The 23278-nt window shown below is 39.5% G+C and overlaps 1 protein-coding gene across 6 annotated transcripts in view; it reads left to right on the top strand.

Moving 5' to 3' along the window:
* Window positions 1-23278, top strand: part of CFI (complement factor I) — an 80724-nt gene that overhangs the window by 48971 nt on the left and 8475 nt on the right. Inside the window, exons 2-11 of one of the 6 annotated variants that reach the window (XM_055274871.2) lie at window positions 6489-6759; window positions 8632-8785; window positions 11640-11815; window positions 12692-12805; window positions 12947-13057; window positions 15392-15415; window positions 15579-15599; window positions 19922-19957; window positions 22856-22959; window positions 23137-23240. In XM_055274871.2, the coding sequence (XP_055130846.1) occupies window positions 6489-6759; window positions 8632-8785; window positions 11640-11815; window positions 12692-12805; window positions 12947-13057; window positions 15392-15415; window positions 15579-15599; window positions 19922-19957; window positions 22856-22959; window positions 23137-23240 (1115 nt within the window). Of the gene's footprint in view, window positions 1-6488; window positions 6760-6880; window positions 7113-8631; window positions 8786-11639; window positions 11816-12691; window positions 12806-12946; window positions 13058-15391; window positions 15416-15578; window positions 15600-19921; window positions 19958-22855; window positions 22960-23136; window positions 23241-23278 lie in introns of those variants that run through there. The other 5 variants (XM_063637229.1, XM_055274872.2, XM_063637230.1 and 2 more) reach the window with 5 other exon arrangements.

Genomic DNA, 23278 nt, shown 5'->3' on the forward strand with positions numbered 1-23278 from the left:
CCGTGTTGGCCAGGATGTTCTCTATCTCCTGACTTTGTGATCCACCTGCCTCAGCCTCCCAAAGTGCTGGGATTACAGGCGTAAGCCACCGCACCTGGCAAAAGTTTATGTTTTGTTAATGCAAAGCCTACTGTGGGTCTGGGTCACTCTGTAGGGAACCCATGTTACATGTGTTGGCCCTGCATTCTAGGCTACTTTGATTCTATGGTATCTCTACAATTTGTGTTCCCATGATCACATGACACAGGAAGAGAAAGTTGGGTTGTTGAGCACTGGCAATTAAATGCTTCTCTCTGAACCCAACAAATTATTTCAGCTTACATTTCATTGGCCAAAGGAAATCACCATGCCCAACCTCAAGGGGAAAATGCAATCTTTCTATTTTTCCAGAAGTAGAGGAAAATACGATTTTAGTAAGCAGTATTAATGTTTACCACAAAACTAAACATTAAAAGACTCTCAGGTTAGGCAGGGTGGCACACACCTGTAATCCTAGCATGTTGGGAGGCCGAGATGGGAGGATTGTTTAAGGCCAAGAGTTTAAGACCAGCCTGGGCAGCATAGTGAGGCCCCATCTCTACAAAAATATTTTAAAAATAAAAATTAACTGGGCATGGTAGCATGTGTCTGTCCTAGCTACTCAGGAGACTGAGGCAGGATGATCACTTGAGCCTATGAGTTTAGGATTACAGTGAGCTATGATCATACCACTGCACTCCAGCTTAGGCAACACAGTGAGACTCTGTCTCAAGAAAAAAAAAAAAAAGATCAAATTCACCACTCCATCTTATACCACCAAAAACACACATAATAGTAGTTGTTATTTTAATCTGTTATTGTGGGAGACACAGAAATGACAGTAACTATGGTTTCAATGGTGATTTAAATAATTTTTCTTATTACCCATAATAGCATTTACATATATTCAAAACACAGGTGTACATAGACATATGAGGCATACTCACATCGTTTATATTTTATCTTCAGGCAAAGCTTGGTGTACACATGCATTTACAAACCTCTTTAATAACGTCCTCAAAGATCATCAGCTTGTATTTTGGCAACCGCTGTTCTAGACATTGAGATACATGTGACTTACCAATTCTTTTAAATTAAAGCTACTGTCGTCACGTTTTAGACAGTGTATAAATAAACCACATTCTTACTATGCCCAGCTATTTTTCAACAGTGGTTTTCTGTCTCTCCGTTGATTAATGTTGCCCTTGTTAACATCCACTGTGTTCGTGTTATCCTTTACCATCCATCTGAAATTTAAAATGGTAATGTTATCATAAAGTTGCTTTCAATTTACACTAGGAAATTATAAGTACAGCAAACTGCTTAATTTCTAAGGTGAACTTCACCGTGCTCTGATTGCTTCTCCTATCCCCTCCTCAACCTTGTTTCAACAATTTCCCCCTCTCTCTCCCTCTTGAAAATGCAATCTCTCCCGTTTTGTTAGATTCTTCCCCTTAGCCTGTAACCATGATGAAATCTCTTTTATCCTAATGAAAACAAAACTCTCCCTTTACTCTGTGGCCCTTTATGCTACTATCCCATCAAATGTTCTCCTGCTTCAGAGCCTAGCACTTAATCTTCTACTTTTTTTTTTTTTTTTTTTTTTTTGGTGACGTAGTCTTGCTGTGTTGCCCAGGCTGGAGTGCACTGGTGCGATCTCAGCTCACTGCAACCTCCACCTCGTTGGTTCAAGCAATTCCCCTGCCTCAGCCTCCCGAGTAGCTGGGATTACAGGTGCACACCACTATGCCCGGCTAATTTTTTTTTTTTTTTTTTGTATTTTTAGTAGAGATGGGGTTTCATCATGTTGGCCAGAATGGTCTCAAACTGCTGACCTCAGGCAATCTGCCTGCCTCAGCATCCCAGAGTGCTGGGATTATAGGCATGAGCCACCATGCACAGCCTGCCTGGCTAATTTTTTTTTTTTTTTTGTATTTTTAGTAGAGATGGGGTTTCATCATGTTGGCCAGAATGGTCTCGAACTGCTGACCTCAGGCAATCTGCCTGCCTCAGTATCCCAAAGTGCTGAGATTATAGGCATGAGCCACTGTGCACAGCCTGCCTGGCTAATTTTTTATTTATTTATTTATTTATTTTGTATTTTGAGTAGAGTTGGGGTTTCACCATGCTAGCCTGGCTGGTCTCGAACTCCTGACCTCATGATCTGCTGGCCTCAGCCTCCCAAAGTGCTGGGATTACAGGAATGAGCCACTGCGCCTGGCCCTAATCTTCTACTTCTCTACTGAAAGCATAAGGACATCAGATCTTACTTAAAATGAAAAACACTCCTATCACCCCTCTCCTACCCCTAACTCTCTCTCCAGGGGCAAGCACTTTCAAATCTTTGCTGTTTCTTCTGCTGTTTACAACAGATTCCTCAGTAACATGTTCATACAACCATCTCTTTCAACCAGTTCCCTGTTTGTTAGCCACTCCTTCAGAGGTACTAGGTCCCCTAGTTCCTAAGCTTTTCTGGGGTTCTGTGGGGCTTAGCTTTCAGTTCTCCTTGGTCTGCTAAATGCATTAGCACTAGCCCATCTGTTTTCCAGCTTCCAACATTTTGATATCTTATATCCTGCAGTCCTCTCCCCATTCTCTTTGACCTTATGGTTTATGCCCTTTAAAAAAATTCCTGTATTCTCAATTTAACAGAGCTCGGAGAGGAGACAGAGACTTTCTTTTTTTTTTGGTCTGTGTTCATATTTTCATGTCTAAATGGCAAAACCAGTAAAGCGGATTTTTGTTTTTCTTTTTTTTTTTTAGAGACGGAGTCTCGCTCTGTCACCCAGTTTGGAGTGCAATGGTGCGGTCTCCACCCACTGCAAATTCCACCTCCTGGGTTCAAGTGATTCTCCTACCTCAGCCTCCTGAGGAGCTGGGATTACAGGTGCCATCATGCCTGGCTAATTTTTGTATTTTTAGTAGAGACGGGGTTTTGCCATGTTGGCCAGGTTGGTCTCAAACTCTCGACCTCAACTGATCTGCCCGTCTCAGCCTCCCAAAGGGCTGGGATTACAGGCGTGAGCCACTGTGCTTAGTCAAAACCAGTCGAGCTTCTACTTCCACTTCCTCACCTCCTATTCCAGCCTCAACTCACCAATGTGTGGTTTCCCATTTCCTGAAAGTTTCAGTTTAATTACATGCCACTTAGCATAAGTGACTCCATTTTGATTTGGTCTTTGGGGCTTGGTGCAGTAGTACAGTTTAAAAAAATGGCTTCCCGTAATTTTATGTAACAGAGTGAGGTAGCATTTTCCCTTCCATCTCCCACCTGCACCCCAGGCAGAGGATGGAAGGTGCTGCCGCTTCTCTTCATTGTGAAAGGGCTTCCCACAGGTTCCCTTGGAGTGCTTGACATGTGTTCCCTGAAGTCTGAGGAGAAAAAAGAACTAGTACTTCACCCATACCTGAAAGGAATAAGGACCCAAGGCTGGAGGTGCCTGGTGGCAGAGATAAAAGAGGTGGCTGTATTGGAGCAAGCCGTGTTTCAGTAGTAGGCAGCAGGGCAGGCAACAGACAGGTGTGGGCCCTCAGGAGGGAAATAGGACTCCTGCCCAAGAGGCTCCCTGCCAAAGGTAAGCAACCTCAGCAGAAAGGGGCTAGTACTGTTGGATACTGGAGCTGAGAAGACATGGACCATGAGCAGCCAGCTGGAGGAGAGGCACTGCCAGCATTAAGTGAATTGACATCAAATGTCCCCAGTAGTGCAATCTCTAGAGAACCTCATAGTACCCCGCATGAGAGAGTTGGCTTAAACCCCCACCTCGCCAAGGCTAGTTCTCAGCCGTAAGAATCAGGCGAGACCTGGCTGCCGTCCCTCTCTTCCTCTCCTGAGAGGTGGGAAGCATGACCTGAAAGCTGTGGAATGGAGGAGAGCTCAGAAAGAACCCATCACACACCCTGGAAGCAACTCTGAGCTGAGAGGAAGGAGAGGCTTTCATCTGACATGAAGGTCAGAGCTTCAATGGTTCCACGGCACTAGACATTGTCATTGCTATTTAGTGACTATTCCTGGGACTAAACATCCTTTAATTTTTTGTTTTTGTTTAAATCTAAGAGTGACTGAGAAAGTTATGACACTTGCCAAAGTTTCTATCCAAAGATCAAGGAGGAATGAGATTTCAGAAATGATTTAAAGGAATAAAGGTAGAAAAAAATCAGGTTGCTTGGATTTCTCATCCAATGAGAGCATCATTGTTTCAATATAAAGGTGATACATAAAACCTGCTGTCAGGACACTTGCAAGCTGGTCAGTGGAAGATACAGGAGAGAAATTATTACAAAAATTCCAACTCTAATAAGTGCCAAAAAGAGATACATGGAACCATGAAAAGTGTGTAACTGGCATATTTCATTCTAGATCACTGTGTCAAAAGCCAGTTTCCAGAATGACCAATTTGTCATTTGTGTGTGCGCTTGTGTGTGTAAAGCTATTTGTAAAGTTTATTGAAAAGCGAATTATGGAGAATGACTTTGACGGTCCTTCCAAGGTTTTGCATGGTTTTAATTAGCTTCTTTATTTGCCTTCTTAACGGCATTTAAAGACTGATTTTTGTCTGCCCCAGCTTGATGCTTCGCAGCTGCAGGGCACTGAGGAAGGAGCGGGGCTCACTGCAGGCAGCAGGGGAGACTAGAGGACAGGAGGTGCATCCTCAGGAGGAAGCTCTGGGGGACAGGGAGAGAGCATTGGCTTTTCTTCGCAGATTGACTTTTGGCCCAATTGGCCTGTTCCCAGCCCTCATATTATTTCTACTGGAGTCCTGCGGGGTAATAATAGCTCTCATTAATTTTATGCCTAGTACCTGTCAACCATTACAAACATAGTATTTCTAATCTTGCAAAATAGGAGATATTATCTCATTTTACAGATGAGGAAATTCACGTTTCAGGAGGGTCACTTGCCCTGGGTCATGTAACAGTAAGTCCCAAAACTGGGTCTAGAAGCCAGGTTTGTCTGACTCTTTTTTTTTAGGATTTCTTCATGGTCAAGATGGCAGTCATACCATTCTTTTTTTTTTTTTATACTTTAAGTTTTAGGTACATGTGCACAACGTGCAGGTTAGTTACGTATGTATACACGTGCCATGTTGGTGTGCTGCACCCAGTAACTCGTCATTTAACATTAGGTATATCTCCAAATGCTATCCTTCCCCCCTCCCCCCACCCCACAACAGGCCCCAGTGTGTAATGTTCCCCTTCCTGTGTCCATGTGTTCTCATTGTTCAGTTCCCACCTATGAGTAAGAACACGCGGTGTTTGTTTTTTTGTCCTTGCAATAGTTTGCTGAGAATGATGGTTTCCAGCTTCATCCATGTCCCTACAAAGGACATGAACTCATACTTTTTTATGGCTACATAGTATTCCATGGTGTATATGTGCCACATTTTCTTAATCCAGTCTATCATTGTTGGATATTTGGGTTGGTTCCAAGTCTTTGTTATTGTGAATCGTGCCGCAATAAATATACGTGTGCATGTGTCTTTATAGCAGCATGATTTACAATCCTTTGGGTATACACCCAGTACTGGGATGGCTGGGTCAAATGGTATTTCTAGTTCTAGATCCCTGAGGAATCGCCACACTGACTTCCACAATGGTTGAACTAGTTTACAGTCCCACCAACAGTGTAAAAGTGTTCCTATTTCTCCACATCCTCTCCAGCACCTGTTGTTTCCTGACTTTTTAATGATGGCCATTCTAACTGGTGTGAGATGGTATCTCATTGTGGTTTTGATTTGCATTTCACTGATGTCCAGTGATGATGAGCATTTTTTCATGTGTCTTTTGGCTGCATAAATGTCTTCTTATGAGAAATGTCTGTTCATATCCTTTGCCCACTTTTTGATGGGGTTGTTTTTTTTTTTCTTGTAAATTTGTTTGAGTTCATTGTAGATTCTGGGTATTAGCCCTTTGTCAGATGAGTAGATTGCAAAAATTTTCTCCCATTCTGTAGGTTGCCTGTTCACTCTGATGGTGGTTTCTTTTGCTGTGCAGAAGCTCTTTAATTAGATCCCATTTGTCAATTTTGGCTTTTGTTGCCATTGCTTTTGGTGTTTTAGACATGAAGTCCTTGCCCATGCCTATGTCCTGAATGGTATTGCCTAGGTTTTCTTCTAGGGTTTTTATGGTTTTAGGTCTAACATTTAAGTCTTTAATCCATCTTGAATTAATTTTTGTATAAGGTGTAAGGAAGGGATCCAGTTTCAGCTTTCTCCATATGGCTAGCCGGTTTTCCCAGCACCATTTATTAAATAGGGAATCCTTTCCCCATTTCTTGTTTTTGTCATGTTTGTCAAAGATCAGATGGTTATAGATATGCGGCATTATTTCTGATTCTTAAAGCCACCAGACCACACCATCCTCATCTGTACTGTAAGCTGTATCTGTTTTGCTCTTTTCCTTCACTTACTCATCTTCAAACAGGAGTCTTTAGTTTGTTGCTAAGTTAATATTTATTTTGCATTTTACAGGTCACTTATACATCTCAAGAAGATCTGGTGGAGAAAAAGTGCTTAGCAAAAAAATATACTCACCTCTCCTGCAATAAAGTCTTCTGCCAGCCATGGCAGAGATGCATTGAGGGCACCTGTATTTGTAAACTACCATATCAGTGCCCAAAGAATGGCACTGCAGTGTGTGCAACTAACGGGAGAAGCTTCCCAACATACTGTCAACAAAAGAGTTTGGAATGTCTTCGTCCAGGGACAAAGTTTTTAAATAATGGAACATGCACAGCCGAAGGTAGCAACAGCCTAGTTTTTAAGTCATTCTATGATATAAGAGGGTATTTGTATGCCATACTTTCTATCAGAAAATAATTCTCTTGTGTATGTTATGATGACAACTCAAAATTTTTTTCTAGACTCTCAGTAATAATTGGAGTAATCACTAAAGAAATCAGGGGTCACCAGAATCCAGCCAGCCTTTGAGTGCAGAGCATGGGATGCTGAATCCAGACCTTCCTTCAGTGCCGGTGCCACTCCCTGCTGCCCAGCCCTTTAGAATTGTCCCCATCCTCACTTCTACTTGGTTAAAGGGATTATTCCCAGGGCCATCGAGTTGGTTCAGAACCCAGTGAAAAGTCTTCCAGTAAGGTTGGTACTCACATGTAGGCTAGTCAGGCCTCAGGTCCTCCTGTGGCCCCAGTAATTTCTGTTTTTGTTTGTTTTGTTTTGTTTTTTTGGGACAGAGTCTGGCTCTGTTGCCCAGGCTGGAGTGCAGTGGTGCGATCTTGGCTCACTGCAACCTCTGCCTCCTGGGTTCATGCCATTCTCCTGCCTCAGCCTCCCAAGTAGCTGGGATTACAGGTGCCTGCCACCACGCCCAGCTAATTTTTTGTATTTTTAGTAGAGATGGAGTTTCACCGTGTTAGCCAGGATGATCTCGATCTCCTGACTTCATGATCCGCCTGCCTCGGCCTCCCAAAGTGCTGGGATTACAGGCATGAGCCACTGTGCGTGGCCTACCCCAGTAATTTATTTCAACAGCCATCCCCCCCCCAACCCTCTCCCCAAGCCCTGACCCCATTGTTCCTAAATATCCAAGGGCCTCTTGAGCCACTGCTAACCTGGGACATACTCCAACCTAGCAAACCCAGACATCAGACCCAGAGAGCTTGTCTACAGTCCCTTCCAGGTGCTTCATGTGCTGAGGAGGCTGGGGCCCTAGCATTCAGACTAGTGGGCAGTTATGATTAGGGATTTCACTGTCAGTCCAATTGAGTTTCAAGTCCCTCCAAACCCCACCTTGGTTGTTGACAAGCTGGACCTCACTGGACCCCAGTTCCCTTGTCTGTAAAATGTGAAGTTTCTAACTTGTACAATTCTTGTGAAAATTAAATAAAACAACGTATGCAGGGCTCTTCACACAGTGCTTGGCGTGCAGAAAGTGCTTGTTACATTTTATGTCTGACAGCAAAGCTTAGGCTCATTGTCTTCTGAAAGCAAGTTATTACAGACACTTCATTACCTTAGGAACGCTTAAAACATTCTTTTTAAAAGCACCATGACATATACCAGCTCACAGCAGCCTGTATGTTTTTGAGTTGCTGAGTTAAGATGTTGAGATACTGTGGAAAAGAAGGGGGAAAGCTCCCTGTTTGAGCTCATCTATAATCCCTGTTGGAAAGGCAGAAGGCAATAGTGGAGGTTATTTCATCAGTGTCAGACTTTTCTTCTCTTGAGGCATTAAATGCCTTAAATATATGAGAATACATAAACCCTTTCTGCATTTTACATTTTCACTGTTGGGCTTACTTTTGAGAGCATGGACTTTGGAGTGAGATCAATTGAGCGAGTTCCAAATCCTGGCTTCACCACTTGGGCCAGGAACTTAACTTCCCCTAGATTTAGGTTCCTCGTGTAAAAATGGGAATAAACACGCTTTATCCTCATAGGGTTGATGTGAGGATTTGATGATCCTCTATACAGCTGAATAGCACTGCCACTGGCACATAATAAGCACTCATAAAATGATTGCTTACTATTACTTGTTAAAATCGTCATGATGTTCAAAGCTCACTTGACATTAAGTATTATTATTTTTAAAGACTTTTAATTAAGAGAAAAAAGTGAATGGCTACATATTGCACATTATTTTGTTTTTTTATTTTAGGAAAGTTTAGTGTTTCCTTGAAGCATGGAAATACAGATTCAGAGGGAATAGTTGAAGTAAAACTTGTGGACCAAGATAAGACAACGTTCATATGCAAAAGCAGCTGGAGCATGAGGGAAGCCAACGTGGCCTGCTTTGACCTTGGGTTTCAACAGTGAGCGCTTGTATCAGTGGATTTTCTCATGGTTGATTTAATTGTTCTGTTTGCTTTTTGATTACCTAACCTTTCTGTGTATTAATTTCCACATATGTAACCTAGGAAAATTAACTACGTGCATCATAGCATTGTTATGAGGATGATATGCATTCAGGTTTACCCAACACTTGGAACCCTGCTGACAACAAAGCATGGATAATGAGTCTGTTGAAGTATCTGGATGTGAATCCTTTAGTGATTCTGAGAGTCACAAACACATTCATTTCTGTCTGTCTCCTACTCATCTACAATTATGTACACTTTTTCACACTTAGTATAGTTTATATACTGTGTGTGAGTATAGTTTATAGTTAAATAATATAGTTTATACTATAAACTACAGTGAGTATAAACTATACAGTTATAGTATAAACTATATAGTTAGGATAAATTATAGTTTATAGTTTTATAGTATAGTTTACTATAATTATAGTATATAAGTATATATACTATATAGTATAGTATATAAACTATAATTTATATATAGCTTATATACTATAATTATAATATATACTTATATATAAGTGATATTTTATTTATTGTTTGGTTCAAAATATCTTCTAACTTTCAATATAATTTCTTCTTTGCCCCATATGTAATTTAGAAGTTTTCTTTATTATAATATTAGTTTTAATTAATACATTAGTTTGCTTTTGGTTAACTTTGTGTTATTGATTTTCTTATTCTCTGTGGTTAGAGAATATCCCTGTATGAGAACAATTTTTTCAAATATTTCTTGAGACTTGCTTTGCGGCTGAGTATTTTTCAAATGCTCCACGTGCAGGGTTCTAGATAATAGATATGTTACTCATTATTAATAGAATTAGCAAAGTTGTTAGCTGCTCTGTTTAGATCTTTTTCTATTTCTTTACTTTCAGTCTTCCTATATCTTTAGATTTTAAGCATTTTCCTTATAAACAGCACATATCTAGATTTGTTTTAATTCAATATTACAATCACTGTTAACTGAAGAGTTTAGTCCATTTACATTATTATATTTATATTGTTGAATTTATTTTTCCTCTTGTTTTTAGGCTTATTATTTACCCTGCTTTTTGTGTGCTTTTGTCTTTTTCCCTTTTATAATTTCTACTAAATTAAAGATTTTAAAAAATCTTCCCTCTTTTCCACCTCTAGTTGGTTTGAAAATTATGCATTATATTTCTACTTCTTTAGTTACCTTTGAACTTATACCATAAATCATTGATTTAGGAAGTCCTCACCCTCTTCAATAATAATAAAAAAAAGTAATTAACTCATCAAGTTTCTAATATTTAGTTCCATCTTATTTTTCTATATCCCAGAAGTTAATCACTATGATGATATAATAAACCATTATCACTACTGTTAAGGCAATGCTTACTCAGATTTACTTCATGTTTACCAACTTCTTGGTTTGTTCTTTCTTGTATCTCACCCCTTCTTTCTGAATTCAATTTTCTTCTTCTTAAACCACATCTGCTAGTAGTTCATTAGTGAAAGTCTCTTATATTGTTAAATTAAGCCATAGGCTATTTCTGAGTTTCATCAGTTTGTTACCTACAACTTATGGTTCAACCTACTGGTAGATTCTCTCAGTATTTGATTTCTCAATATTTTGCTCTATTTTGCATAAGCTCATGAACAGACATCTCTAATTTTAACCAGTGCAGATTTCCCTTACTTCCTTAAGAACTTATTGAGGAAAAAGATGGCATTTTATATAGTATTTTTAGATATTTTTAGGTTGGTAACGTTTTTCAGATTATTAATCTATAAGATTGCCTCAAATGGCTCTTGTTTGTTCTCATGGCACAGCCTCATGATCTAAAATAATTACAAATCCTGGCTTCACCTTGTTTTCTTTTTGCCTTTTATCCTAGTTAGTCTAATATTTATATTGTCATTACTGTTCTATTTTTGTTTCCATTTACCTGATGCATCTTTGCTCAATTTTTTATTTTTAACCTATTTTCCCCATTTACTTCTAGAGAGAAGCAAGGAGCAATTGAATGTCCTAGAAGAATAGTTCACTGTAAATCATCATCTCTAGGATAATACGTCACTGAGGCAGTCCCTTCTCACAAATTCTGAACAAATTGAGAAGTCCAAGCAATGGCACACAGATGCCAAAATATCACCTTAATACTGTCAAGGCTGAAGTGAAGATGTAGCTTACTTTAAGCAAAATTGACCTACAGGAATTAAACTAACCTAACCTCCCAAGTCTTAGGCAATAATTGAACCAACCAGCTAAAGTTTACCGTATGGGGCAGGCGGAGAGATTCCCAAAAGGAAACGATGGAAAATCTTTTTTTTTTTTTTTTTTTTTTTTTTTGAGACAGAGTCTCACTTTGTTGCCCAGGCTGGAGTGCAGTGGCATGATCTCAGCTCACTGCAACCTCCACCTCCTGGGTTCAAGTGATTCTTCTGCCTCAGCCTCCCGAGTAGCTGAGACTATAGGTGTGGGCCACCACACCCAGCTAATTTTTGTATTTTTGGTAGAGATAGGATTTTCACCATGTTGGCCAGGCTGGTCTCGAACTCTTGACCTCAGGTAATCCACCCTCCTTGGCCTCCCAAAGTGCTGGGATTATAGGCGTGAACCACCACCCCAGCCAAGTTTTAATTAATCTTTACAAACCCAGTGAGGTACTTATATTCTCTTTTATAGATGAAGGTACTGAGGCTCAGAGTTTCAGTATCTTGCCCAATCTGTAACTCCTATATAGAGAATGAGAGGACATTACTCTAGTTTGTTACCTGCTACAGTAGGGTTGTAATGCAAAGTACTAATTATTCTACCATAATGTTTCCTTTATTCTATTTGCAGAGGTGCTGATACTCAAAGAAGGTTTAAGTTGTCTGATCTCTCTATAAATTCCACTGAATGTCTACATGTGCACTGCCGAGGAATAGAGACCAGTTTGGCTGAATGTACTTTTACTAAGAGAAGAACTATGGGTTACCAGGATTTAGCTGATGTGGTGTGTTATACACAGAAAGCAGGTTGGTGGAGTATTTGCCTGTTATTTTCCCTTCCTTGAAGGTTATTTTACACCAAGCCTATAGTAAACAAATGATTGATGCCTCGTTGCCAGCCACAGAGGCAATAATATAGATTCTATCAAGTTTTGGGCTTTAGAGCCTAACTTGGTGCCTTTCCCCTATTGTACCATTTTGCCATTCAAACATTGCCTCTCTACAGGTTCATATATGGGAAGCAAAGTTGCCTGACTCCCCTTGCTTTGTTTGAACATCTGGATTAAAGTTACTATAGCAAACACAAGTCAATCAAACATAAGAAGAAAGCTCAGCATCTCCTTTAAGAGGGCCAGCATATATGAATTTATTTAAAACCTTTAAGCGACCACATTTGTGCCTCAGTTTTCAGGCATTCATTGAGACTTTTCTCCTCCTTCCTGACACTGGAATATTTTAGTCATACATGTAGTTTTAAAGACCAAACCTATACCCATTCCTTTTCAGTGCTAAAAAGAAGTACCATCAAAATGTAAACAAATGGCACTAACCAAGCAAGTCTTGGGAGTAGGGGTGAGGATGAGTATAGCAGCATGAAAGAAATGGGTGGAAACCAGTGTTTGTCAATGTCAGCACGTACTCTTAATTCCTCCCCATCTCAGCAAATACAGACTTTCACAATAAATACTGACTTTCAGAGATAATAGAAGAGCTTCCATAAGCCAGCTTTGACATTTATTTTCTGTATGAGTCATATGTACTATGTTGATAATACCAATACATTTTATACATTTTTTTGAAGTTTAACTTTCTCTTAATGACTCCATTATCCCAAAAATCTGATAAGGATGTCATGCCACCACTCCATAAATAAATTTCACAAAGATAATTCCTGCTTTACAGATTCTCCAACGAATGACTTCTTTCAGTGTGTGAATAGGAAATACATTTCTCAGATGAAGGCCTGTGATGGTATCAATGATTGTGGAGACCAAAGTGATGAACTGTGTTGTAAAGGTAGACATAAATCTAGCCTCTAAATCCTCTGAATTCATTTTTCTGAATAAAAGAGGAAAAACAACTTTACTATTGAATTTTAGATTGTACCTCATTCAATTTTAAGGAATGAAAAAACCTCTCCTGCTTATGTTTCCACAGCATGCCAAGGCAAAAGCTTCCATTGTAAATCGGGTGTTTGCATTCCAAGCCAGTATCGATGCAATGGTGAGGTGGACTGCATTACAGGGGAAGATGAAGTTGGCTGTGAAGGTAATTTAAAGACTTGGGGTGACTTCTTTTCATTATTGAATCCAGGGATTCTGAAACTTTTCTTTAGGTAAAGTATAATCTTAAGGGGACCATAGATGGGTGTAGCAGTAAGAACACTGAGTGGGCATTTGCAGAACTATGGAATGTTCATCTCCTCATATTTTCATCCACTAAATATCTACTTTTTATTTCAGAACTTTCTATTAAAAGACATTCTCACTGCACATACAAAAAATAGACCATTAGAACCAACCCTTAAGTACCCATTTTCCACCTGCAAGTTATTGATAGTTTCCCAATCTTGTTTATCTCTCTTCCAGTTTGTTTGTTTGTTTGTATGTTTGTTGGAGTATTTTATTTTATTATTTTATTTTATTATTACTTTTTTTTTATACAGTCTTGCTCTGTTGCCCAGGCTGGAGTGCTGTGGCACAATCTTGGCTCGTTGCAACCTCAACCTCCCGAGTTCAAGTGATTCTCCTGCCTCAGCCTCCCAAGTAGCTGGGATTACAGGCACCTGCCACCATGCCTGGCTAATTTTTGTATTTTAGTAGAGACAGGGTTTCACCATGTTGGCCAGGCTGGTCTCAAACTCCTGACCTCAGATGATCTGCCTGCCTTGGCCTCCGAAAGTGCTGGGGTTACAAGCGTAAGCCACCGCACCTGGCCTGTTGGAGTATTTTAAGGTAAATTTTAGATATCATATCACATCATTTATATGCATCTCCATTGATAAAAGCACTATATATATATATATATAAAACCATTCATTCTCTCAGTATATCTAAAATCTATGTTAGATATAATAATTCACTATAATAGTAATTCACTAACATCATTTAATAATAGCCATGTTCAAATTTTCTCAACTATCTCAAAAATGTCTTTTTTGAATGAATATATTCAAATCAGGATCTAAACGAATCTGAATGTTCTGTTTGGTTATTACATTTTTAAACTCTTCTTTATTCATCAAGAGTTATCTTCCCCACCTCCCTACCCCAATTTTTTTCATACTATTATTATTTATTTTTTTTTTTTAGAGAAACTGAGTCGTTTGCCTATAGTACACTTCTATTCTGGATTTAGAGAGACTTGATTATAACCAAGATTTTGAGCTTTGAGTCAATGACAAATAAACACTTTTTTTTAAGAGCAAGGTTTAATATTTTAGGCAAGAATTCTTTTTATTTTCTTTTTTTGAGACAGAATCTTGCTCTATTGCCTAGGCTGGAGTGCAGTGGCACAATGTAGGTTCACTGCAACCTCTGCCTCCTGGGTTCAAGGGATTCTCCCACCTCAGCCTCCTGAGTAGCTGGGATTATAGGCATGTGCCATCACGCTTGGCTAATTTTTCTGTTTTTAGAAGAGACAGGGTTTCGCCACATTGGCCAGGCTTGTCTCGAACTCTTGGCCTCAAGTGATCTGCCTGCCTTGGCCTCCCAAAGTGCTGGCATTACAGGCATGAGCCACTGTGCCCGGCCTTAGGCAAGAGTTCTTGATGAGTCTTGCATGTATTTCCTGTTACACATAATGTCTTCTTGTCTGGTTGTCCCTCCTCTAGTGATGTTAAGATGATTACTTGATCAGCTTGGTGTGTCCATTCCAAAGTGCCCCACAATCTTTTGCCTAATGGTTTTAGCAGCCTTTTAAATTGTTGCCTATGTCCATTTTGTCAATAGGGCTGTAAAATGGCAATTTCTAATTTTATCATGCCTTCTGCACTTATTAACTAGAAATCTATAGAGAGGCAGAATAATGCTTCATTCTTTCCATTTGCTTACCAAGTTTCAAAGCAATGAGCTGGTGCTCTGGATAACCTCCAATGGTGAAAAATGTTCCTTATGTACCTATTCTAGGCTATACAGACTGAATCTTTGCTTCCATCAGTGCTTTCTGGAGGAAAAATCTCTTTAAGTTATATTTATTCGTTTACTTGATGAATATTTATTCAGCTGCTACTATGTGTGCCAGTCCCTGCTCTAGGTGCTGGGGTTCCGTTAGTGAATAACATTTCAAAAATCCCTGCCCCAGCCAAGTGCAGTGGCTCACGCCTGTAATTCCAACACTTTGGAAGGCGTGTTGCTGGGATTACAGGCATGAGCCACTGCACCTGACCTCCTTTTATCTTTTTAAAATCTGTTTCAAAAACACATTTAGCCAACTATCATTGTTACTTCAGTTTACTCTTATTTAGGGATGAGCTCTGCTTTTGTATTTTAGTAATACTTCTAACTATTAAGTTGTACTAGTCTGAAATTTAATAATTTGTGTATATTTTATTCAAATCAAAATGATCTCTTTGCTATAGCGAGTTTTTTGTTTTGTTTTTAGCAGCTAGACATCCTACAATTCAAGGTAAATCATTTTTATGATAGAAAAATTATATTACCAAAGAAAACAGAAATAAGGTGCAATGGTTTTCATGATATATGTATAGTATATTGATATAGTGTGCATTTTTTCCCAATTAAAAATTATCTTTTGATAAATTTTTTGTTTTTGTTTTTGTTTTCTTCAGGCTTTGCATCTGTGGCTCAAGGTAAAATTTTTGTTAAAATTTGGGGATATTAAAAAATTGAAACAAAACTCAGGTTCTTTGGTCTTCTTATATTTTAATATAACTGTTAATGGAGCATGATATGACCACATTTTAGCAATAACACAGCCTGAACATTAGTTTAGGCATAGAGGCCTTTTCTCAGTGTGATAAACTTTCACTTCACACACCCTATCCACAGCCTGCTGACCAAAACACCACCCAGAGTGGACTCTTCCCTGCACATTTCACCTTTGCCGAATACCTTTCTCCTCTTCATTTTCTCTCCAAATCAAGGTAGCTCCTCAAGAAATTGCCACCTGAAAAAAGATAACATCTTTTCATGATAGGCATTTTCTTATTTACTTGTATCAGTCAGATGTCCCCAAATCCTCTAGCTGTTTGGGACCACCCTTTTTAAAAATATTGATGTAAACGGCCGGGCGCGGTGGCTCACGCCTGTAATCCCAGCACTTTGGGATGCCAAGGCGGGCGGATCACGAGGTCAGGAGATTGAGACCATCCTGGCTAACACGGTGAAACCCCATCTCTACTAAAAATACAAAAAAAAAAAAAATTAGCCGGGTGTGGTGGCAGGAGCCTATAGTCCCAGCTACTTGGGAGGCTGAGACAGAAGAAGGGCGTGAACCCGGGAGGCAGAGCTTGCAGTGAGCCAAGACCGCGTCACTGCACTCCAGCCTGGGCAACAGGGCTGGAGTCATGTAAATGTAAATGAGTCATGTAAAATGACTCATATCCCCAGTTCATATAATGTCAAAGTTCATGTTCCTCCTCAGGATTTCTTTCCTTTTTTTTTTTTTTGAGACGGAGTCTCTGTCTTGTACTCGGTCTTTAGCCCAGGCTGGAGTGCAGTGGCCTGATCTCGGCTCACTGCAACCTCTACCTCCCGGGTTTAAGCAGTTCTCTGCCTCAACCTCCCGAGTAGCTGAGATTACAGGCATGTGCCACCACACCTGGCTAATTTTTGTATTTTTAGTAGAGATGGGGTTTCACCATCCTGGCCAGGCTGGTCTTGAACTCCTGCCCTTGTGATCCACCTGCCTCGGCCTCCCGAAGTGCTGGAATTACAGGTGTGAGCCACCTCCTCAGGATTTCTTAGGATTCCTGAGGGACTGGCTAGCTCAAGACCACTCTTTGCTCTAAATGCCTATTATTTCATTGTATTCTCTCTCACTTGTCATTTTGCCCTCTGAAGCTGCTGTTCCTCCTCCTCCTCCTCCTCCTTCTTCCTCTTCTTCTTGTTCCTCTTTTCTCTTCTTCTTCTTTTCTCCACCTTCTTCTTCCTTCTCTTCTCTCGTCCTCCTCCTCCTCCTCCTTCTTCTTCTTCTCTATTCCTTTTTTCCCTCCCTCCCTCCTTCCTTTCCTTCCTCCTCCCTCGCTAGTTTCAGATCTCAGGGGCAAAGTGATGAGTTAATGATACTCCTCAGCTCCTTATACATGATCATCAGGGGTCAAGCAAGGCCCCTATCTGGTTTGACTCATTTATCCCTCTTTATCACTATACCTTACTCCCATTCCTCTTCCCCAATAGGCAACCATTTTTAAGTGGCTTAATATGTACGTTTTTTTGTTTGCATGCATTCTTATCCAATGTGTATTGTTATTTTGCAAGCATACATTTTTTATTCACATAGTATTGTGTTGTAGATCTCTAATTCCTTTTTTCTTTTCACAACTCATTACATTTTAAAGACCTGTCCATGTTACTATGTGTTCATCTAATTTGTTGCTTCTAACTGCTGTATAAAATACTCCACTGTGTTTATCTTGCACAATTTACTCTCCACTTTCTCAGTAATGGACTTTCAGCCCACAATCATACTGTGATGAATATCCTCTCCTTAAGTATGTGTGGGAGGATTTCTTTGAGGCATCTAGCTGGGCAAGTGTCTTCTTTTGTGTTGCTATAACAGAATACCACAGACTGGGTAATTTATGAAGAAAATACATTTATTTCTTACATTTATTTCTTACAGTTTTGGAGGTTGTGAGGTCCAAAGTCGTAGGGCCCACATCTATCAAGGGCTTTCTTGCTCCATCACCCATGGCAGGAGGTGGAAAGGCAAGAGAGCAAGGGAACAAGAGGAGTCCGAACTCACTTTTATATATAACAAACCCACTCTCACTACAGCTAACCCACTCCCGAGATAACGACATTAATCTATTAATGAGGGAAGAGCCCTCATGACCTAATCCCTTCTTATTAGGCCCCACTTCCCAATACTTTTGTGTTGGGGATTAAGTTTCCAACACATGAACTTTGGGGGACACACTCAAACCATAGTAGCAAGTTGAATCTTGGAGTATGCATATCCTTAATTTGACTGCTAGTGCCTGTATGTTCTTTGGCAGTGCTGTTATATACCAGTGCTTACTTCCACCAATAATGCCTGAGGGTTCTCTTCAACCCCACCAACATCAAGCGTGTTTCTCCAACTGTCAAGTGATGGCATTGTTTATTAACTTCAATTTTTATATTAACCAATGATTCTGAGTTTCTCTTCATGTGCATACTAGCGTTTTAGTTTCATCTTCCTTTTCCCTGTCCTTTCACTGGTTCACATCCTTTGCTTAATTGTATATTTCTTTCATTGTAATATTTCTCGCTAATTTGCAGGGGTTCCTTTTACAGTCTAGAAATTAATCCATTGTCAGTTTTAAACATTGCGGATACCTTCTTCCATGCTGTCTCTCATCTGTTAACTCTATCCATGTGAGATTTGTTGAATAGAAATCCTTAATTTTTATATAATCGAAGGTGTACTAGCTGTTCTTCTAATACCTAGTACACCTCAGCTTTGATTATATTAAATCAAGTTAGTGCTGTTCTTCTAATACCTAGTACACCTCAGCTACACTGGACTTCCTCATCTTCCTTTGTTGGGCATTGAATGTAAATATTTGAGTCTTCTCTGATTCACAAGGATGCTTTTGTGAATGCATCTGAGCAGAGCCTCTCTCTGCCCCAGAAAACAACTTAGGTGTGTGGCATAACAAACACTCATATGCCTGTCCCAAAGAGAACTTGGCAAATTCAGTGACAAGACACAGGATTGCAGCAAAGTGACACTGCCATTCTGGGCTATGTGATCCCCAGCCATATTCTCATCCATGACAGAGCAACATGTTGGTGGGAATTCACCTTCAGATCCCCAGGTTAAGGAAATCGTGATTCTGTCCACAGAAATGTTCTAGGATGGCAGAGCAAAGATGAAAACATCCAGTATAACTTCAAGAAAAAAATCTAAAAAAAAAAAAAAGAAAAAAAAAGATTTTTTTTTTTTTTAACTTCTGCATCCCAGTTGCCTAATGCTAACCCATACCTGTACAAACTGAGAGGAGCCTTCTTCATGTCAGCTCAGGACTCCCTTGGCTAGTGCTGATGACTGCTCTCTACCTTATGTAAACACCTTGGGAGGCCGGGCGCAGTAGTTCACGCCTGTAATCCCAGCACTTTGGGAGGCCAAGGCGGATGGATCACGAGGTCAGGAGTTCAAGACCAGCCTGACCAATATGGTAAAACCCCATTTCTACTAAAAATACAAAACTTAGCCGGGCATGGTGATGCACACCTGTAATCCCAGCTACTGGGGAGGCTGAGGCAGGAGAATCACTTGAACCCAGGAGGCGGAGGTTGCAGTGAGCTGAGATCGTGCCACCGCACTCCAGTCTGGGCAACAGAGTGAGACTCCATCTCAAAATATATATATATTTTTAATATATATTTGATATAAATATCAAATATATTTTTAATATATATTTGATATAAATATCAAATATATTTTTAATATATATTTGATATAAATATCAAATATATAATATATAATATATAATTATATATTATATAATATAAATACAATATAGATATTTTATATTTATATATTATATATTATAAATATTATATAATAAATATATATTATATAATATTATATATATATATATATCTAAAACACCCTGGGGATGCAAAGAGTTGAAAGAGAAGCCTTCCTCTTCTGGGCTGTGCATTTTGCCTGCTCGAACTACTGGAAACTGTGACACCATGAGTCTCAACATTCACTAGTACCAACAGATATCTCTAGTTTGTGCCAGCAAGAATTTCCATACAGTGCATCTTGAGCCTTTACAATTACCTAATTATAGAAAGGAAATAAGATGACATGCCTTGGGGATTTTGTACAGTCCTTTATAAAAGGGAGGATAAGTTTTAAGGCAGAAAATTATAATCAATGTTTAAATAATTTTAATGATTTAATTTTGACTATAATTAACAACTTTAAACATTGGAATATTTTGTTTTAACATAGAAGAAACAGAAATTTTGACTGCTGACATGGATGCAGGTAAGCTAATGCTATACTTTTTTATTGGTGGCTCACTGATTTAGGCTGTAATTTCAGTGTCATTTGCATGTATATATAATTGATTCAAGCAACAATTAATTTTGGTATCAATTTAAATTACAAAATATAACACTATTATTCTCCTTTCTCTGTCACTTTTAAGAAAAGTAAGCTTAAATGATTCTTGAGAATTGCTTTTAAAACTGGATTAATTCATATGGCTAATTTTGAAATGAAAACAATACTCCAATCCTACATAAGCTTTTTCTATTTGAAACGAACTTTGTCAGGTCAGTTTTGTGAAAAAACAACCAGCTCTCAAGCATGACTCATGACATAATTTTTTGAAATAGAAAAAATAATAGATGTTAATTGAATTAACCATTCTTTCACAATGTTTTAAATCATGGTAATAGGAGACCTTTGAAGATCTGTACCTTGGCCAGTTGTGCGCTAAAAGCCAAATTAAATTAAAGTATTAAGTTCCTGGGAAGATAGCAATCGATTAGAGATTTCTAGTCAGACAGGCTTACGTTAAATTCTGACTCAGTTATGTATTAGCTATAAAAACTTAAGAGAGTAACTTAACCTCAAATACAAATTGGGAATAAAATAGCTCCCTGTTTCAGTGGGATTTTTAAATGAAGTTCATGTAGACTTCTTTCTAATTGTCAGTAACCAAAATTAAGTAACAATCTTTCAAAATCAGGCAATGAGTAAAAGATTTAAGGCTGGGCACAGTGGCTCAGGCATGTAATCCCAACACTTTGGGAGGCCAAAGCAGGCGGATTACTGGAGGTCAGGAGTTCAAGACCAGCCTGGCCAACATGGTGAAACCCCATCTCTACAAAAATGTAAAAATTAGCCAGGCATGGTAGCAGGTGCCTATAATCCCAGGTGCTCAGGAGGCTGAGGCAGGAGAATCGCTTGAACCCGGGAGGTGGAGGTTGCAGTGAGCCAAGATTGTGCCACTGCACTCCAGCCTGGGCAACAGAGTGAGACTCCTCTCAAAAAAAAACCAAAAAAACAAAAAAATAAAAAACAAAGATTTAGCTCTCAAAGCTATAGATATTAGTCAAAGGGCGTTTTCAACAATGGCCCTTTATTTTTACTCAGGATAACATTCATTTTCAGATACTACCTAAGCTGGTTTCACAGTCCTCAGAGCATGAGATCCCTCTTCCTTCAAAAGTCTAAGCAAAAACTTACCATCACGCTCTTCCCCCACACCAGTTCTTAGGATGGGTGAGACCAAAAAAAACCATCTTCTATCCATGTGTTTCACAGTGGGCAGGTTCACACAAATAGGCCCCCAAAGTCTAAGGAAGCCGAGAGGCCAAACAAAGAGGCTGACATATCCAGTTCCTTAGAAAGAAACATTTAATAGGGACTTACTAATGGATGCCAGGTCTGTGTCCTGGACAACAGTGAGACAAGATGGTGGATCCTTGTGCTAGTCCTCTCCTGACCCAGAGATTATATACTGTAGGGGAGGGGCACACATGCTTCAGAGCTAATGGGTAGGAATTTGCCATAAGGCCAGGATTTACAGTAAGTACATGCTCTTATACAAGGAATAATAGATAAACTGGAAATCTCAGAGGCCTTCCCAGAATTGGGGTTAATCAGAAGCTAATATGGCAGATTAGTATCCAAGATGAAGTTGCTTTAGCCTCCATACAACACCCGTACTTTCTTGGGGGCCTAACTCCTTTTGGTATGCCCAAAATTATTAACAGCAATGTTCATTTTCCTTTCTCATCTGGGGCTAAGAAGCAAGTTTACAAAAATTTTCATGACATGTTAAAATATAGAGAGGAAATAAAGGGATATATTTCACTTTCTTCAGTCATCATAAATTCTTTGGAAAATTCATGTCATAAACTTTGCTCTACCGTATTTTCTCATGACAAATGTGCCAGACGTCTGCATGCTCACAGACAGAGGAAGGAAACATTGTCACATGTCAAATGGCTAAAAAACACTCCCCAGCCCGCTAACCCACTTGGCCTGGGGTCACTGGCACATCACCTCTCAGGGCTAATAGGATGATTAAATGAGATAAACTATATACAAAGACTCAGTATGGGGCCTGACATATAGAAAGTACTTAATATGAGTATCACTATGTTAACATTGATATTAATAAAAGAGTTCCATATAAACAGCCTCTAGAAAATAAAAACTATGGCTGGGCATGGTGGCTCATGCCTGTAATCCCAGCACTTTGGGAGGCCGAGGCGGGCAGATCACATTAGGTCAGGAGTTTGAGACCAGCCTGGCCAACATGGTGAAACCCCATCTCTACTAAAAAAACAAAAATTAGCTGGGCGTGGTGGTGGGCACCTGTAATCCCAGCTACTTGGGAGGCTGAGGCAGGAGAATCCCTTGAACCCGGGAGGCGGAGGTTGCAGTGAGCTGAGATCGTGCCATTGCACTCCAGCCTGGGCAGAAGACTGAGACTCCATCTCAAAAAAAAAAAAAAAAAAAAAAAAAAAAAGAAAGAAAAGAAAAGACACAATTTGCCATGTTGTTAGTTTACCCTGATGATTTCAGAATGTGATTCCCTTTTGAGCTGCCACTGTCACAGTGCCTGGACATGTGGCATCCTTTATCAGCTAGAGGCTGGTAAATGTTTAACCTCTTGGCCAGCCCTTTTCTGCCACTAGTCTGTCTTTAGGCAGAACTTCAGAGAATCAAGCCAATTTTAATATCAAGCCAGAATTTTTAAATAAGATAAATAGTATGGTTTAGCATTCAAAATAATTTACTAATGATTCCAGCCTGTCTTGTACTGGCTGTGACTCTGCTGTTTTTGTGGCATAGATAATCAAGAAGTGTGTTAAAAAGGCTAATGGGTTCAAGATAATAATGATGTAATCTCTTCCTTTCTTGAAGAAAGAAGACGGATAAAATCATTATTACCTAAACTATCTTGTGGAGTTAAAAACAGAACGCATATTCGAAGGAAACGAATTGTGGGAGGAAAGCGAGCACAACTGGTAAACTCGCATGAAAAGTCACAATGCAGCTGCCCAGAAACAGCCTAATTTGGGGGGAAAGGGGGCAGGAGGATGATGTAATTATAAGAGACTGGGAGTCTTGCCATGGAAATATCTTAGGGCTGTTTGTATCGCTATCTGTTAGAATGGCAGTGACCACACAAATGTCTTTTACAGGGAGACCTCCCATGGCAGGTGGGAATTAAGGATGCCAGTGGAATCACCTGTGGGGGAATTTATATTGGTGGCTGTTGGATTCTGACTGCTGCACATTGTCTCAGGTAAAATATGTCTTCAATACATTTTAGATTTCCCGAAA

The sequence above is a fragment of the Symphalangus syndactylus genome, chromosome 4 (genome assembly GCF_028878055.3).
Source record: "Symphalangus syndactylus isolate Jambi chromosome 4, NHGRI_mSymSyn1-v2.1_pri, whole genome shotgun sequence".
Classification (NCBI taxonomy): domain Eukaryota; kingdom Metazoa; phylum Chordata; class Mammalia; order Primates; family Hylobatidae; genus Symphalangus; species Symphalangus syndactylus.